Source organism: Nesoenas mayeri, assembly GCF_963082525.1.
Source record: "Nesoenas mayeri genome assembly, chromosome: 14".
Taxonomy (NCBI): domain Eukaryota; kingdom Metazoa; phylum Chordata; class Aves; order Columbiformes; family Columbidae; genus Nesoenas; species Nesoenas mayeri.
The window spans coordinates 5,853,224-5,871,160 of record NC_137556.1 but is presented as its reverse complement, the minus strand read 5'-3'; the positions used below and the strand labels follow the sequence as shown (position 1 = coordinate 5,871,160).

Sequence of the window (17,937 nt, the reverse complement as noted above, 5' to 3'; positions counted from 1 at the left end):
GCTGGTGGGCTCTCCTCTCCCTGCAGAGCACCCCTGTCATGGAGGAGACCCTCACACACGGTCCTCACGGGGCTGGTTTGCATTAGACAGCGACATGCTGCTTTGTTGGGTGCTGCGCATGCCCTGCATGAGCCTGCTTCTCATCTGGAGACCTTGCAGCCAAACCTGAGAGGGAAAAAAACAAGTTGAATTTCTTTTTCTGCTTGTAAGGAGGTGGTGTGTGAGCAGGAGCCAAGACAGGTCATGGTGGGGCTGAAGTCATGACTTGCTGCAGGTCTTGCCTGAGGTCTGTGGTGATATGAACCCCAGCAGTTGCACTCTGACACCCTAAAACACCCCAGAGGCACTCAAGTGCCCAAATGCTTCTGGCTGTCGTGGGATATAAGCACTTCCCATATCTGGCAGCATCCTTCTGTGTGTTCCCTCTCATGAACTTGCTGCCTCGTGCTGGGATGCGTTGGAGATCAAAGCACAAGACGACAGTGCCCATGTGCCGCAGGCTCGCCAGTCGTTCCGTCAGAGCCGTGCTCTGCTCCCTGGGGACAGTTGGCCACACCAAAATGGTGATGGGCCTTGCATCTCCAAGGGCACGTTTGTTTTGCTGTGCTTAATAGCAGATCAAGTTCTGCATGGTGCTTTGCAGAGCGAGCTGAACTCCCCACCACCCCTTCTCCCTGTCTGGCAAAGCCATGGAGGGGCTGAGTTAAGTCAGGAAGGGCCTTTCTGCAGCAGTGTGGGGCTAAAGGTCCATCTCGTGGCCACCTGCATTGATCAGGAGCCTCCTGATCTTGATGGAACCCTTCTGAGACCCAGGTCAGAAGCTGGCTCTGTTTTCTGTTCACCTCTTCCTCTTAACCCTCCTTTTCTGAAGGGGGAGCTGACTTGCTTCCCACCTGATTCCTTCCAGAGCTTGCACTTACACAACCCTCAGCTGTGTTTAACAGTTTTGTTCTCCTCCTCTTGCAGAACACACAACTCCTGCGAAAGTGGTGAGGGCTGCCAACCCAAGACAGCGGAAAGGGAGCAAGGTAAGGCTGTGCCTGCCAACCCCCTTGCTGGCCTTCAGCTTCTGGCACAGGCGTCAGCGCTGCCTGAGCATCCCGAGGGTCTGGTGAGCAGACCACTTCGTTTGCAGTCCTGGGTGTAGAGGGGTTGACCTGCTTTCCTGGCTGCCTGAGAGTGTGGAGAAGAACATCCTGATTCTCCCATTTCATGTTCAGTAGTCTTGCATGCTGCCTGGACTGGTTTTCTGCCCAGTTAGGCTAGGGGAGACCTTCTCACCTTCCCTGTTGCAGCACAGTGCTGGATGTGGAAAGCCTTTCCCCCTACTCCAAGGATGCATCTGACACTTGATGTGACTTTGTTTATCTGTTCCATCTCAAGGAGAGGAGTGCCCTGGGGGTGAAAGGTTGTCCTGTCTGTGAAACAGGCCTGGCCCTGCTCTGGAGGCAGTTTTCCCAGGAAACCTGCCTCCTGGGGAGGGTAGCATGGCACCTGAATGTAGAAATATGGTCTCTTGGAAGACTTGGTGGCTCCAAATTGACTTAGAACTACTAACCCCCCAAAGGCACAGATAAGATTCTGTGCCCACATAATCTTGAACTCGTTGCCCAGCCACAATTCAGCATGTACCTGGGCAGCTGTTTGGGTCCTGTTCTCTGAAATCTGGAAGAGGGAGAAATGATGGTAATGGTCAGGTCGCTTTTCAGCAGAGAAGTGACTCGTGGTCCCACATATGTGGCCATAGAGTGTCTGGAACAAGGGAGCTCACATCTCCATCAGACACCTTGAATTTTCCCACCAGTTCTCCTACATGATCCCTTCACTTTGTTGTTGTCAGCACTTGGTTGCAGTTGGGCACTTAAATGAAACTAAGCCTGGCTGTAACCTGCCACTAGGTGCAGGCAGCTGCTTTAATGGGGTGGAGTTGCTTGAGGTGGATTTAGGATGCCAGAAGTTGTGTGTTTCCCCTGCCTAAGGGATGGTGCCCATGATAAATGAGTTACTCTGGGCAGCTTTGTGCCAAATGCTGCTTCTGGGGTTAAACATTTGGTGGGAGCTGGGTGGCTGTTGGCAGCTTCATTATTATCCCTGATAGACACAAACTTGTCTGCAGTTACTTGGGATTAACTTGGAGACTCTGCTTCGGTTGGAGAGAGGGTGTGGGTATGCAGTTTGGGTGTCAGCCCCCAACCTGGGGACAGCCATCTGCAGGACACCAGTGGGTGGTACTGTGACAGTGTGACTGGAAGGGCTTCTGGCTGCTGATACAGGGCATGACACCCACATCTTGTGCGCTAATGAGACCTTTCTCTTTGGATACAAGGTTGGTGATTTCGGTGATGCTACGAATTGGCCAACACCTGGAGAAATAGCCCATAAGAGCGTCCAGGTGAGAACGCAAAATCACTCTGGTGAGCAGGATAAGGCCCCTGCAGACCTCCCCATCCCTCTGGAAGCACTGGCTGAGCCAGACCATTTGGGGTGCTGAGTGTCAGTGCAGAGGCAGCCAGGAATAGTGTGCAGGGGATTTCCTTTTAGGGCTGCCGTGTGTGTTGGGCTCCCTCCCTCGGTGCTATTCTGGGAGCCTGGAGCCTGGTCTAAACCCCTGATCTGGGTGAATCAGGTAGGGCAGCTCCCAGACCTGCTCCACTCGGGGCTGCTCTGTGCAAGAAGGGACCCGGGCAAGAGCTGGGACTTCCACAGGAGAATCAGAGAACCTGCACGAGAAAGGGCTGATGTGCCCGAGCAGCATGGGTTTCTTCTCCTGCTATGGGCATGGGTGTTGTTGAAAGCTTTCTACAGAGTGTTTTGAAAAGGTGGACCCATTTCAAATTTATTTCAATTTGAAATTGGGTCCATCTCTTCGAAACGTTCTATTTCTGGGTGCTGCTTTGCCAGCTCTTGGCCGTCTCTCGTGGCATGAGGTTCACTCACCCTTTGCCATTGGGGTATTCTGGTCCCTGGTGGACATCTCCACCCAGGACCACCAAACAGGCTGGGCAACCCATCTCAGTAACTTCTCTGTCTGGGGCTTGTGTCTCAGCTTGAGCACTTCCCAGCATCCATAGCAGCCCTTGCCCTGCTCAGACAGGAGCCCTTCCCTGGGAACAGGGCAGCTCTGGGACACATGGAGCAGGGATGCTCCCAGCCTAGGACAGGGTGGTCCTGCTCTTGCCAGGTCTGTTACCAGCTTTTCATTTCTCCTATCTCTCACATTTTTCCTGCACTGGTGTGTCTCCAGCAGCCGCACAAGGCACCATCCCTTCGGAAACTGCCTGTCAAGAAAGACATGAAAGAGCAGGAGAAAGGAGATGGGAGCGATGGCAAAGAGAGCCTGAAAACCAAATCAGATGAGTCCGGGGAGGAGAAGAATGGTGATGATGACAACCAGAAATCAGCGCAGAAGAAGAAAGGTAAGACAGGACCTGGTAGGGACGGTACCCCAGGCTCAGCCTGTGTCCCTGTCTGTGACCCATAGCCAGGTGGAAGCATCCACCTCTTTCCCTGGGGGCCTTGCAGAGAGACATGGTCCCAAGTGCAGGGACAGCTGCAGTGAAAAGGTGTTTGCAGGCTTCAGTGGGATAAGGTGTCATTTTGGTGGGAGTTAGTGGAGCAAGGCTCAAGTAGGGACATCTGTGTGTCTGTTTAGGGAATGGGGCAATCGTCTGTCCTCTCACGAGTGCTCTGTGGTGGCACAGAAAAGCCCCTGACTGTGGGTTCTGTCAGCCGTGGTTGACATGTGGGCTCAGTCTGGCCTGAGCCTTGGCAGGCAGAAAGAGGCAGAGGAAGGACAAGGGCCGTGAAGCAATAGCGGAGTTTTGTGTCATGTCCCTCCATGCCTGAGAGTCCTGCTCAGAGCTTTTCTGCATCCAGCGACACTTAGAGGGATGTTTGAGGACAGGGTTGGTCCAGAAGCCCCCCTGCTTTCTCTCCTTCATGTGTGGGGACTGTGTGTCAAGAAGGGGCTGTGGTGGAAGAAGCAGATGCTCTCTGAACCTGTGTCACACCCAAACCCTGTCCTTTTGCAGGCAACAAACACAAGTGGGTCCCTTTGCAGATAGACATGAAGTCAGAGGTGCCTAGGGACAAAACGGCCTCTCGGAACAACCGGCAAAATGAGCAGCACAGGCACCCCTCCAACAACCGCGGCGAGCTGAAAGGTGGGGGCTCAGGCTGGGGACCCCTCTCCCGGCCCTGGCTGTGGGGCAGAGCAAGCCCTGGTGCCCAGGCAAGGCGTGGGGCGCTGGGCACGCTTCCTGCATTCAAAGGGCTTCGGGTGCAGCGGGCTTGCTCCAGGGAGATGCATTCATCCTGTAACATTCCTCCTGCCTCTTTTTCCCCATCTGCTGCAGGCTGGCACCCAGACAACAAGCACGAGCGCAGCTGGCAGGACCACGATGAAACCTCCAGCGTGAAAAGCGAGGGAGGAGCTGTGCGAGGCGCTTTCCGGGGCCGAGGCCGGGGCCGTGGCAGGGGCCGGGGCCGTGGCAGAGGAGGTGAAGGCAGTGTGTGTGATCTTGTGTCAGCGGGGAGAGAACAGGGCATGTGCCCAAGTGCGCGGGGCTCTGAGTGTGTGTGAGACCTGGGGCTCTGAAGTGGGCTGGGGAGGGCAGAGTGCTGTAGGGATGCAGGGAAATATTGTGGCAGGTCATCCCAACTGAGAAGCTGGGCTGCTTTTAATAAGAGCAAATCATTCTTATTAGTATTTAAATAAAGGCAAATGTCTTTCCGCTACTCAGGCCAGTGTCTTCCACCTGTTTTCTGCCACCTGCAGTGCCCCTGCATGCAGAAATTGAAGCATGCTGATGATCTGCGTAGGCTTTATGTCATGTTGAGAGCCAAGCAGAAGTCTTAGCCTGGATGGGGAAGAGCATCTGCTCTGGCATTTGTCAGGGCAATGTCTGTGCTGACCCTGACTGCCTTCAGGGTAGGGCCTTTGTGTGTCACCTGGGCTGCTCAGTTGCTCCTGGGTTTAGAGGGCTCCTGGCCTCTCTTTGGCTTGGTGTGTTGGGGATTCACTGAGATCCCTTCTGTGGCAAAGGCTGAGGGCAGGAGAATGAGGGATGTGGGTCAATGATGACCAATTATAACCTGCCACAGGTACCCCAGGAACAGTGTAGAGGGAGCTGTTTGTGCAGGAGTTTGTCCCCATCGGGCAGCGTAGCCTGCATAGCAGATCGCAGAGGCTGTGCTGACCCTTCCTGGTGTCCCACAGGCCACTTCGACTACCAGTATGGGTACCGGAAATTCGAGGGCTCGGATGCCTCCCGCACCCAGAAGTACGCTAGCAACATCACTTACTACTTTGACAACATCAGCAGCGCCGAGCTCTACAGTGTGGACCAGGAACTGCTCAAAGACTACATCAAGCGGCAGATGTAAGCACCACCTCTTCTCCTTCTCTGGGTGTTGGTCATTGGTGGGGATGTTCACAGATGTCCTCCCCAGACACTGCATGGCTCACTTTGTGGTAGGGTTAGAGCCAAGTTGTGTTGACTCCGTGCCACGCAGCTTACAGCACCAGTTTGCCCAAAGCCTGGGCTCCTCAGGCTGTCTCTCTCCAGCCTCCCTGTAGCAGAAGTCTGTGTGTGGGATTACTTCCTCAGGGGTGCCCAGAAGAGGGTGGCTTGGAGCTGCGTCTCACTGACATGTTGTCCCTACAGAGAATATTACTTCAGCGTGGACAACCTGGAGCGAGACTTCTTCCTCCGTCGCAAGATGGACTCAGATGGCTTCCTTCCCATCACCCTGATCGCCAGCTTCCACCGGGTGCAGGCCCTGACCACTGACATCAGCCTCATCATCAAGGTGAGGGCAGGGAAGGATGAGCTTGCCTTATTCTGCTTCTCACCACCCGTTTCTGAGGCCTTTTTTCTTGATGACCTATGGGTGTGATGTATGTGGAACCTTCCCTTGTCCTTGATGTGCTTCCTCGTCCTGGTCCCTCCTAGGGAGGAAGGGCTGGGGCCGAGCCGCTCAGCATGCCAAGGCAGGGCTCTAAGTTAACCGGGTATCACTTGATTCCAGGCTCTGAAGGACAGCAAGGTGGTGGAAATTGTGGATGAAAAGATCAGGAGAAAAGAACAGCCAGAAAAATGGGCTCTGCCTGGCCCTCCTATGGCAGACTACACACAGACAGACTTCTCGCAGTTCATCAACTGCCCTGAGTTTGTACCCCGGCAAAGCTTCCAGAAAGAGACAGGTGAGCACTGGGGAATATGGAGGGAGGTGCAGGGTGCGATGTTGGTGCTGCACTGGGACTGAGGCCCTGACGGTCAGGAGTGTTCCCCAGGGCAGGTTCTTGTCACCCCTTCCCATGGGGGCTGGTGTGAGCCCAGGGTTGAGTCTGAGAGGCCGAATGGAGGATCTTCTTGGTGCTGTCCTAAGAGTTTTGGCAGGAGGAGATCTGTTCCTGCTGGCTCCAGACTGTCTTGGGAAGGTTTCCCTGAGAGAAACAGTCACCACCTGTTTTAAGGCTCTGTGTGTCTGGGAAACTGTCACCTGCAGAGCTCTGTGGCCACCACTGGCATCACAACCTTAACTAGAGAATGCCTTTTTTTTCCTTCTCCCCATCACAATGTGCTGGTAAGCCTTGGCCACTAGATGCTGGCTAGTCGCACAAGCTGTGCCATGCTGCCAGAATAACTCCCTCTTTGGTCAGGTGCATTGAGTACACACTCCCCCAGGCTCCCTCCCTCCCTCTAAAGCACCTCTTGGCTCTTGTTGGCTCCAGAGTCTGCTCCTGGCTCGCCACGTCCCACCAGCCCGGTCCCCACCAAAACAGAGGAGGTCAGTAACCTGAAGACAATGCCCAAGGGCCTGTCTGCAAGTCTGCCAGACCTGGATTCAGAGACATGGATCGAAGTGAAGAAGAGACCTCGGCCCTCCCCAGCCAGGCCCAAGGTGAGTGGTGATGCAGGAGCTGTTGGGGTTGAGATCTCCTAGTTGTCTGGGTAACTTGAATCATGAGTAGGTGGGTTTCAGATCAAATAGGGTCTCTTGGTTATGGGAGTGATGTCCTAGTCTCGTGGCCCCATCTGACCCCTTTTGGAGCTGCTCCGCAGGGGTGTAAATAAGGTGTTCTCCCCAGATGTGCAGTTTTTGGCTGCGGTAAGGAAACACAGGGCAATAGCTGAGTCTCCAAGCACTGAGTTTGTGCCACTGTGTGGTCTTTATCCTGTGTCACCCTTGCCCCCCTACCTGTAGAAGCCAGAGGAGTCAAAGACACCGCAGCAGCAGAAGCAAAAGGACCAAGATGAACCTGAGGAACTAGACTTCCTCTTTGATGAGGAGATGGAGCAAATGGATGGCCGCAAGAACACCTTCACCGACTGGTCAGACGAAGATTCTGATTATGAAATTGATGATCGGGACGTGAACAAGATTCTCATCGTGACACAGACGCCTCCTTACCTGCGCCGGCATCCTGGTGGGGACCGGACTGGCAACCACACATCCAGGGCTAAAATGAGCTCAGAGCTGGCCAAGGTGATCAACGATGGGCTGTACTACTACGAGCAGGACCTGTGGACAGAGCAGTTTGAGCCAGAGTATTCACAGATCAAGGTGAGAGCAGGTGATCCAAGGAAGGGGGAGTACATGTGAGCAGAGGACTCTTCATGGGGAGCTTTGTGTGCAGAGGACTGGCTGCCTTGGTGGTGTGGGGTGGAAAGGGCAGTACAGTGGCTTACAGCCTGCTCATGGGGTAGAGCTAAGCTAGGATTAGTCCTCTTGTAGAGCTTGGGATTCTTCTCTTCCGGCGTCATGCTCTGCTGTGTCAGGGACAATCACAGCTCTGTGACATGCTGTAAGACTGCAGTCAGGTAAACAAAGTGCTGGTAACAAGATGACCTGGAACGCAGGGTCCATTGCTCTGCCGTCTGCCAGGGCCTTGGCAGGCAGTGCCAGATCTTTGGAGGGAACTGGGTGTCTGTAGTGCTCAGCGCTCTGTAGCACAGTCCCTTGGAGACTGCACTTAATGCGGACAGGTTTGATGGCTGGGCTGCACTTGGCCTGTGCTCTTCTCTACTTTGCTGCTGCCTTGCGTAGACCTGGGCTTTTTATAGAAAGCCCATCTGCTGCTTTGAAACGTTTGAATCCCAACTTAGTGACTCTCGTGGTAGAAGACTTGCCCAGGCTCGCTCGGCAACTGAAGTTATTTTGGCTGTGAGGTGGCGTGTCCCACTGGAGCCACCAGCTGGGCTCAGTGTCCCCAGGTCTGGTACCTGGCGCGTTGCTGAAGCAGTGCTGCTTGTGGGGGTGGCTGAAGCTGAGGGTGTGGGGAGAGCAGGTGACAGAGGGACAGCACGTGCTGGGGGTATCAGCCCCTCAAATACACAGGAGTGTTGTGCCCCACTGCTGGTGTGGCAGTGGGGAGGCTCCAGGGACACAAGAATGTGGTGGGGCTGGGGAGTCCTGGCCAAGCTTGCCTTGAACCTTGCTGCACTGACATAGGTGGGGAAAAGCTTGAAAGCAAGTGATAGTTAGTGGAACTGACTTGTCGGATCCCTCAAAGCTTGGGAGCAGCAAGTGGCTCAGATCTGGCCCATGCAGGGCCCTGTTTTCTGTCTGCTGCATTTCCCCTTCCTACCTCCACAGTACGTTCCCCTTCTGGGTACTGAAGCCTCATGGCTGCACTTGGTGGCCAGCATTGTGGTTGTTGCACAAGCAGGGTGGTGGTCACGATTAGCTGATGGGATGAGGGCAGAAGGGCAGTTGGTTGCTTCATTGTCGTCTTCTTCCAATGCAGCAAGAAGTAGAGAACTTCAAGAAAGTGAATATGATCAGCAGGGAGCAGTTTGACACCCTGACCCCAGAGCCCCCTGTGGATCCAAACCAGGAAGTCCCTCCTGGTCCCCCCAGGTTCCAGCAAGGTAAGAGACAAGGGACACAGGTGGGTGGGACTGAACTTGTCCCTATTCCTTCTGATGAGAGGTTGGGTAGCAGCTGGGGAGAAGGAATTTGGACCACTGGTGTGTGGTGGGATTATCTTTCCCAGGGCAGTGCTCTTCTCCCAGCTGAACATTTTGGAGCTCCAGAAGAAAGGCCCAAAAGCTGAGGTGTCCCAGCAGAGGGAGGAAACTCACAGACTTTGTAGCTCCCTGAATGTGACTTTTCTTTTGAACCCTCTGGGAGTATTTGGAAGGGAAATCCCCACTGGGCCTCCCTGGTCTGTGTGTGGAGCCTGGTGCTCTGTCCTTCTCCTGGGGATGGGGGATTTGTCACTGCTGTTAGCTGCTGGGAAGCAGATACCTTGTGGAATCCCTAGAAGTTCAGTCCTTGGATCTGCAGCTAGGCTTTGGGCTGTCTGGCCAGGCTGGATTTGAAGTTGCGTGTCTCAGAGGGTGGGGATGTGCCTCTGCGTTCCTGCTTCTGCTGCTCCCTATCTGGCAGATGCTGTCCCTTGGCTGTAGTGATGCTCTTGTGCTCAGAGCTCAGCTTGACCCTGGCTGGGGGGTTTCTCTCTGTAGTACCTACAGATGCTTTGGCCAACAAGTTGTTTGGAGTCCCTGAGCCTTCAACCATTGCCCGGTCTCTGCCTACAACTGTACCAGAATCACCCAACTACCGCAACGCCAGGACCCCCCGGACCCCTCGCACACCTCAGCTAAAGGACCCAACGCAGACGCCCCGTTTCTACCCGGTGGTGAAAGAGGGCAGGACGATAGATGCCAAGGTGAGGCCAGGGCTGGGGTTTCCCCCTGGGGCCTGGGCAGGAAGGGGACATGTCCCTAATGTGCTGTGTCTTGCAGACTCCGCGGAAGAGGAAGACACGGCACAGTTCAAACCCCCCGATGGAATGCCACGTGGGCTGGGTGATGGACTCTCGGGAGCACAGGCCCCGAACTGCCTCCATCAGGTACTGGAGACGGGTGTGTGGGGTCATGGAGGAGCCAGAAATGGGAAAGGGAGCAAGTGTGGGAAGGAAGGGATAGGCAGTTTCTGGTCTTGCAGGAGAGCTCTCCTGTTAGGTGGCTGCAGAAAACACTGGGAACCGACTTCTTCCTCCTGGAAGGAGCTGAGGAAAGTCTTAATTGGAAACATTGATTCCCTTTGTAGTAGGAAAGCTCAGGTCCCAAACAGAGAGCAGACAGTCACAAGGAGTTGGTGGGACAGACAGACAAGTGCTGTGGCATGGAGCACAAGCCCCACTTCACTTTCAGCTGGGTGATGCTAAGGAAGGGGGGTTGACGGGAGTCTCTCGTGCTCAGCTCCAGCCCCTCAGAGGGAACCCCGGCCGTCGGAAGCTACGGCTGCACCCCGCAGTCCCTGCCCAAGTTCCAGCATCCTTCGCACGAGCTGCTCAAGGAAAACGGCTTCACGCAACACGTCTACCACAAGTACCGTCGGCGCTGCCTTAACGGTAGGGATGGCTGCGCCGCGGGGCGTGGGGCAGGGTGTCGGTGCCCTGCTGCGCCAGGGGCAGGGAACGGCCACTGAACACAGGTGGTGATAAGCACAGTCCCACAAGACAACCTTGCTGGTAGCTGAGGTTTCCACACAGTGTGTGGCGAGCATGAGCTCTGGCTCATGCTGTCCAGCACTGGGGGTGCGTGTAGCCACAGAGCCCTCCTATATGTGAGTCCCTGTGTGGAGCTGGCTCCCTGGGAGAGGATCTGCCTTGTAATCATCCCCTCTCCCAAAACAGAGAGGAAACGACTGGGCATCGGTCAGTCCCAGGAGATGAACACGCTTTTCCGGTTCTGGTCCTTCTTCCTCCGAGATCACTTCAACAAGAAAATGTATGAGGAGTTCAAGCAACTGGCTGTGGAGGATGGGAAGGAGGGATACAGGTAGGAGAGGCCTTTCCTGAGAGGGGAGTGAGGGAAGAAGGGTTCAGCAGCATCTCTGCCTTTCTCAGAGGTAGGATGGGGGCTTCCCTCAGTCACCTGCTGCTGGTACACAGCAAGGCTTTTGTCTTGAGAGCCTTTCTGCCTGGTGTCTGAGCACCATGTGCTGCTCTGTTCCCAGGTACGGTCTGGAGTGCCTTTTCAGATACTACAGCTATGGGCTGGAGAAGAAATTCCGGCCAGACATATTTAAGGACTTTCAAGAAGAGACCATCAAGGATTATGAAGCTGGTAGGTGCCTCCTTTCAGCGCCCTTGGGCTTGATAGTGATGTAGTCCAGCTGCATGGCCATCCCTGGGCTGCTTCACATGTCTTTGTGGAAGCCATGTAATGCTGTACATTAATGTGTGCGATGAGGACCAGCTCGGGGTCCTGTTGCTTGCTTCACAGGAGCGGGTTGAATGGATGCTTGCTGGCCTGCAGACTGCTGGGGAGGTGGAGGGGGGCAATAGGAGGCTGTAGCTCTCACAAAACATTTCTCTAGAAGCATTGATTCCTCTCAGATTTCTTAAAGCTCTACAGTGGCTGAGCCTTGTCACCTCCAAGTCAACCGGGCCTGGAGACATCCTCTGGCAAGAGGGCTGCCCAGTACTCATGTAGGCTGCAGCTCTCCAGGTTTTCCATCTTGCCTTGGTTGCCCACCAGTGAGACAGGAGGGTCTGTGGGGCAAGTGGTGGAGAAGCCTGGAGGAAAGGGTTCTGACATCTGGTTTGATTTTTTTTGTCCTGCTGACATCTGAATTGGTTTTCTCCCACTCCAGGACAGCTCTATGGGCTGGAAAAGTTCTGGGCCTTCTTAAAATATTCCAAAGCCAAAAATCTGGACATTAACAGCAAACTGCAAGAATACCTCAGCAAGTTCAAGCGCCTTGAGGACTTCCGAGTGGATGTGAGTACACACAATGCCTGCACCATGCTAATAGTTGCTGCAAGAACTCTTTGGCCCCCTCAGGAAAGCGTTCTGGGGGCTGGTCCGCAAGTGGTGCCAGGCAGGGGAAGTCAGTGACACCTAGTGTCACACCCTGTCATTGCAGCCAGGCCAGGAACAAGCTGCAGGGTTTCAATATTGCAAATCCACTTCAGAGCAGCTCTCTGGGGGACTGGATGAGCCCATGTTCCCTCATGAGCTGAGGAGGGAGGAAGAAAGTGAAGCTTGATGGCTTGAGTGGAGCTTCAGCTCTGGGACTGTGCCCCTGTTTGGGAAGGAGGTGCCTAAGAACAAGCTTTCACCCTTGTGCTTGATTGGAAGTCAGTCTGTCTTTCTGTCAGCAAATCTGGCAGCAGTAGATTTGGAGAGGAGGGCAGCTGTGTGCTTGGGATGGGTATGTGTGTTCCTTGTGGGTCGGGGAGAGAGGCTGCACGTGGAGGTTTGCAGGTAGGCTGTCCTCTGATCCAGGGGAATGGCATCTGCATTGGGAAGTGGCTGTGCTGATACTGGGCTGCTTTCTCTTCCAGCCACCCATGGGGGAGGAAGGTGGACACAAGAGATACCCTACAACGTCAGGGGGAGATGGCAGGAAGCGCTACCCATCCCAGTCTTCCAGCAAAACGGTCAGCCAGTGCCCATCCAGCCAAGCCCACACCTTGCCCAGCCAGCCTGCACAAGAGGATGCCAAAAACCTGAGCCAGCAATCCCCTGCCCCCTCGGCTGCAGAACCGCAGACAGTGGGGAAGTAGAGAGGCTGCAGCGTCCGCCTCCTGCGGGGGACAGGGTGGGTTGGTGGGGGACTGGTTCAGAGAAGGGGAGACATGAGGGGGGTGGGACAGGAAGGGAGCTGAAAGGTGGGTGCCCAGGAATAGGCTGCTCGGGAGAAACTTCAGCGCACACGATTTTTTCTCTTGGGGCTGGAAAGCAAGACGATCTGAAACACCATTTTGCTATTACAACCCTGACCAGAGCCAGACCCACCCTTCGCTTTCCCTTCCCTCCCCTCCTGTGCGCACACTCATGTCTTAGAGTCTCTTCAAAACGAAAAAGTTCTGGCTGGGTTGGGAAGGGGAGATTTTTTTTTTTAATTATTATATATATATATCAAGTTTTAAATTATTGCTAGAAGTTTGTCTGGATTTACCAAAACAAGTCTGCTCTGTGCGGCCCCAACAACCCCCTTTCTGCGTCCCGCTTGGATCACGAGGCAGCCTGCTCAGGAAGCTCGGAGGAGCGAGGTTCCCCAGTGGGGGACCGAAGCTGCAGCATGTCACAATGCTGTGGAGCCTCTGATCTCCATGACCTTGGCTGACATCTCCCATTCCATGTGTGGTGGTGCCTCCCCGGCACTGACTGCTGCGACAGGAGCATCGTCCTGTTCGTTCTTCTGGTCCCTTCTCCCCAGCGTCTTCACCTCCAACCTTCCCGAGGGTCTGGCTCTCCCTCCACCCGCCTCTCCCTTCCATCACGGACAATTTGGAAGTCAACCAAAGGACCTTTGCCAAGAATAGGCTTGTTCTGATTCCTTCCTGCGAGGATGGCTGGTGGGAGGCCTGCAGGCACCCGGACTCAAGCCTGCATGGACGATGCGCCCGCTGCCCCAGAACACCCATCGCATGCAAAGACAGGACTTTGCCGAAGAAGGTTTTCTCTTCCTTTTCCCTTGGAAAAAACAAAACAAACAAAAAAAATTCTAAAACAACAAAAAAAAACTCTTTAAAAAGACACTTCTCCCTTTGCTTTCTTCCTTGGAAATATTATTGAAGAAAAAAAAAAAAAAAACAAACAAAAAAACAAAACACGCAAAAAAAAGTTGCCTTATGGTGAAGCTAGACCAGGGGCGCTCACTGGCTTCCCATAGCCTGGGGTGTGCTGGGCTCTTGCCCACCCCGGCCCAGAGACTCCTCCCGGCGTTGCTGCCGAGCTGATCTTCCCTGCGGCCTTTCTTCTGACCCTGCAGCTCGCTCGGATGCCTCCCCCATCGCAGAGACTCCCACCCGCCCTGATTCTCCTGGGGGAAGGTGCTGAGGGCAGGCAAATCCAAGACTTGCGCTCACGCAGTAGCTGAAGCCGCTACGTTGTGTATATACCATTGTAGCATCTTCTCCCTGACAGTGACTGTACGTGCTTGTGGCCTCTCTCGGAGCCCCTGTGCAGTCTCGGGGCAGGAGGTGGATCGGTTCTGCGCCTCCAGCGTGGTCACAGGCTGAGCAGGGAGATCGTCACAGCAGCTGAAGGGACTGGTCCTTGCTGTGAGTGCTTGGGAGGGCTGGCGTGTTGCCGATGTCACTTAACACTGTAGCGTGACAAGGCAGCGATGCAGCCCCAGCCTCTCACAGCTGTCACTAGCCCCAGGACTCGTGCTAGGTGCAAGCAGGAGACCTGCCCGGCAGAGGACAGCTCTGGTCTGGGTGTCCTTGTGCGTTGTCTTGGCAGGTGGCTGCACGAAGTCCCCTGTTCAGGGCAGTGTCCCTATGCGTCTCCAGGGCTCAGAACACCCTATTGCTCAGTGGGGGTGAGGGGATGGTTGCAGAGCTGCTGTGGTGTTTACTTGGGTCCTCTGCCCAGGACCGGGTAAGCTTTGGCAGACAAACCCTCCCCTGGCTTGTGAGCTGTGTTCCCTCACAGGGAGCGTGTGTATGCTGGAGGGTGAGGTTGTGCTGAAAGTCGTGCTCCTGCCGTAAGGGTAGAAGCTCTTTTTCAGCCAGAGCCATTGGCCTTGCTGCTGCTCTGTCCCCTGGGTTGGAGTACCTGCTCGTGGCTCCAGTCCCCATCCTCATGAGCTGCAGAGTGTTCTGCATGCAGTGTGGAGCAGGCACCACCATGGGCTACTAAAAAATGCAGCTAAGTGCATTACTCTCTCTGCAAAACCACAAGCTGGGAGCAACCAGTGTTTTCCTGAAGTCTCCAGCTGATCCAGCACTGTGTCCCATGGCTGGTAGGAGTTGCCTCTCCAGGGCTGTCCCTGCTGGGCTGCAGGGCTGGTGGATCAGGGCAGCCGGGAGCAGAGATTGAGAGGGCGAGCTTGGGCAAGCTGCTGATGAGCAGCGGCTGCGGATGCTCGCGGGGCCCTGCCTGAAGTTACCGCCTTCCTGAACTGAGACCGTGTCCAAGATGCTGCTTGAGCAGGCGTGGGGGGAAGGTCCATGTGGAGGGAGCTGCATGACCTGCTGCTGGAATGGAAAGCACAGCTGGGTTTGGGTAAGGCTGGGTGGCTGCTGCTTTGCTGTTTGCTGGTGGTGTGATCCTGCCATGGTCTGTCCAACCCTTCCATGTCACCCTGCGGCTCAGTACCGCTCGGAGGCCCTGTTTCGGTGTGCCAGCCTGCCAGAGTCCACAGCTTGCTCCATTACAGCTTTGATCTGGGGCTGCAGGGTGGTACCTGGGCAAGTAACACCTGTATGGTGCTGTGGCCGTGACTGTTATCTCTGGATTTCTCCTCTCGTGAGCTGGATCTCTGAGGTTACAGATGCGGTTGGGTTTGCCCCAGATTTGGGAAGGAGGAGCCTTGAGATAGGGGTTGATGAAGGATTTCAGAGATGCGTTGCTGGTTGTTTGCAAGTGGAAGCAGGTCTGGATGTGCTGGCGCGTGGTCCTTGCTGCTGTGTCCCTGTGCTCTCGTTGGTGTGTGTTCTCTTTTGAAGCCAATTGTCTGCGTTTTAGCAACGAATTAGATAGGAAATGAGGAGGAGTGACCTCTTCTGAGGGACAACTGCTGCTGTGGGGTTGTTGCTTGTGGAGCAGACTGTGGAATTGCTTGGGTGGTAGAAAGAGGTAAGACATTTCCCAGAGAATTTCCCCAAACCAGAATTGATTTTAAATTATTTCGTAATTTCTAAAGCTGAGGCTCTGGTCTTGGCATGGAAGAGTTTTCCCCCCTCTGCTGAGTCAGTGGTTTGTCACATCAGTGTGGCTGAGGGCCTGGCCTGAAACTCCCCCCGATTCCCAGCGGCAGGTGGGTCAGAAGAGCAATCCCAGCCGCCCCTCCAGGTTTGCGGACTATGTGCCTTGTTTTGCCCCCTGTTGGGCAGCAGCGTAGCCAGGCAGTGAAGGACAAAGGGACGTGACACCCGAGGCAGCTGTTGCCTGCTCCTGCCTGTCTTGGAAGGAACGCGGGGCCATTCGCTCCTGCGGTGCCGGCGAGGGCAGGAGCTCAGTGCTCCAGTTTTGGGGCAGCACCCCGCACCCCAGGCAGCAGCGGGGGTCCTGGTGAGGCCGGGGCTGTGGGACACGTGGTCCATGCAGGCTGAGGAGGGGACGGATGTGATGATTTCCCTGTCCTCTTGCTGCAGACAGCGGCATCGCATGGGGCTTGCTCCACCACTGAGCAGAGATGCCTGTCCAGAGAGGGGCTTTGTTTTTGAGGAAGCTCTTGTCCTCCTGCTGAGGAGGGAGTTTGGCCTTGCTTTTAGCTTGGATGCTTCACCACGATCATGTTTTCTGTATTTTTTTTTATTATTATTTTATTTCAGTGGTGTGAATGGTCAGGCACATGTACTCCTGTGAGCACCAATCCATCCCAGCACTGGCACGGCCTGGGGGCCCCCGGCTGCTTTCAGTAAGGCTGGGGGGCGCTCCCCATCTCACCCCTGTTTTTGAGACATCCCAGGCTGCTACAGCCGGGACATCTTGTCAAGGTCCTGCGTGTCAGCCCATCTTTGGGATGCAGGTGGTTGCAGTGGGTACGGAGCTGTGGCGTGGGATCAGGAGTGGAGGTGGAAGGTGTGTTTCAGAGGAGGCTTTGCTGCTTTGCCATGCTCATTTGGGGGAAGAAAATAATTAAAGTAATAATCCTGCTGCTCTGTTTGCCTGTCTGTCCCTCTTCCTGCTGCCCCCCTCGCACCCCTGATGGTGGCTCATTGCTGTAGCCCTTGGGGTCCCTCGAGTTTTGGCAACTACTCGTCTTGTTTGGGACTGGTCGACTGTACTGTAACAAAATGATGCGTTAACCTCAGAATCCTGCCACGTGTCCGTACACATTCCGCGTGGCAGTGCAGAGGGGGCCTTCTAGCTGTTAATGCCTTTCCAGTTATTTTATCAAAAGGAAAAAAAAAGAAAAAGGAAAAAAAAAAAGGAAACTTGTAAATGTAGCAAGCTGTGTTTGCAATGCTTATTTTCTCCTGTCTCCTCTGAGACCGGTTATGTCACTTTGTCACTGTTTTGAAATGGATGGTAGGCTCTTTTAAGAGAGGGTTGCTACACTTGATGTTAAATGTCTCGCTGACTCTTTTTTTTTTTTTTTCTTTTAAAAATTTCAATACAAATAATAGATGAATGACTTTTTATTTTTTAAAGAAAATGTTCATCTCTGTGGCGTGGAGCGGGTGGCTGGAGGGCAGCGTTTCAATGAGTAGTTTACAGTTTCACTTTCTGCAGACACTTGAACATAGGACCGATGTATCTGTGACAAGCACATCCCCTCGGTGGGACGCTCTGGAGGAGCCGGGAGCGCCCTGGGCACCAACACCAGCCCCTGCAGGGACATAGTGGGGTCAGCCGTGTGTCCCCACGCTGTCCCCTGGGCTTGCTGTCTCAGTGCCAGCGCTGTGTGGGGGCCGCTTGGCACCACGGGGACCCTCCAGCCTCCCTGGGACAGCCCCCTTGTCCTCTCCCAGCCCTTCCCTGTCCCGTTGGGGTCGGAAACCTTTGGATCTGCGGCTCAGAACCCCTTGCTGAGCTGCGCCCCGGCGAGGGGGGCCCTCTGGAGCAAAAGAGGTGATGGTTCGATGTGCTGGCCCTTCTCAAACCCTATGTGTCCCAACCTCAACCTTCTTGTTTCCCAAAACTAGAAAGTGTGTGCAACCTTCTTCAGCTGCATTTATCGTAGAGACAAACTTAAAATGACTCATCACAAGACCATGTATCACTTGGGAGGAAAATCTTGTTAATATGGCCCGCTGTACATGATCCATCTTCTGTCGATAGTACATAATCTTTGACCCATGTGCTAGGATCATCATCACATATAAAAGGAAAAGAGAAAAATGTAAAATACTTGAATGAGAGCTTGTATTATAACATTAATATTATTCAGAGTATCTGCTTTCTAGGCTGATGTGATTCATTATTCTAGTAATGCTTTAGTCCTTTGTAATTTGTGGTAATTATGCTTTTTCCTTTTTAATACAAAAAAAAATGTATAAAAATAAAAACTTGA

At 54.2% G+C, this 17,937-nt stretch overlaps 1 protein-coding gene across 3 annotated transcripts in view; it reads left to right on the top strand.

Moving 5' to 3' along the window:
- LARP1 (La ribonucleoprotein 1, translational regulator) overlaps window positions 1-17,930 on the top strand; it is a 45,737-nt gene extending 27,807 nt beyond the window's left edge. For 2 of the 3 annotated variants that reach the window (XM_080353053.1, XM_080353055.1), the window contains exons 3-20: window positions 967-1,028; window positions 2,327-2,392; window positions 3,245-3,416; window positions 4,032-4,163; window positions 4,356-4,499; window positions 5,219-5,381; window positions 5,667-5,811; window positions 6,031-6,205; window positions 6,737-6,906; window positions 7,210-7,569; window positions 8,753-8,876; window positions 9,474-9,679; window positions 9,756-9,862; window positions 10,215-10,366; window positions 10,652-10,796; window positions 10,975-11,084; window positions 11,614-11,741; window positions 12,308-17,930. In XM_080353053.1, the coding sequence (XP_080209179.1) occupies window positions 967-1,028; window positions 2,327-2,392; window positions 3,245-3,416; window positions 4,032-4,163; window positions 4,356-4,499; window positions 5,219-5,381; window positions 5,667-5,811; window positions 6,031-6,205; window positions 6,737-6,906; window positions 7,210-7,569; window positions 8,753-8,876; window positions 9,474-9,679; window positions 9,756-9,862; window positions 10,215-10,366; window positions 10,652-10,796; window positions 10,975-11,084; window positions 11,614-11,741; window positions 12,308-12,529 (2,783 nt within the window). In that variant the 3' untranslated portion in view covers window positions 12,530-17,930. The remainder of the gene's footprint in view (window positions 1-966; window positions 1,029-2,326; window positions 2,393-3,244; window positions 3,417-4,031; window positions 4,164-4,355; window positions 4,500-5,218; window positions 5,382-5,666; window positions 5,812-6,030; window positions 6,206-6,736; window positions 6,907-7,209; window positions 7,570-8,752; window positions 8,877-9,473; window positions 9,680-9,755; window positions 9,863-10,214; window positions 10,367-10,651; window positions 10,797-10,974; window positions 11,085-11,613; window positions 11,742-12,307) is intronic. The other variant, XM_080353054.1, reaches the window with a different exon arrangement.
- Window positions 17,931-17,937: the final 7 nt, after the last annotated feature.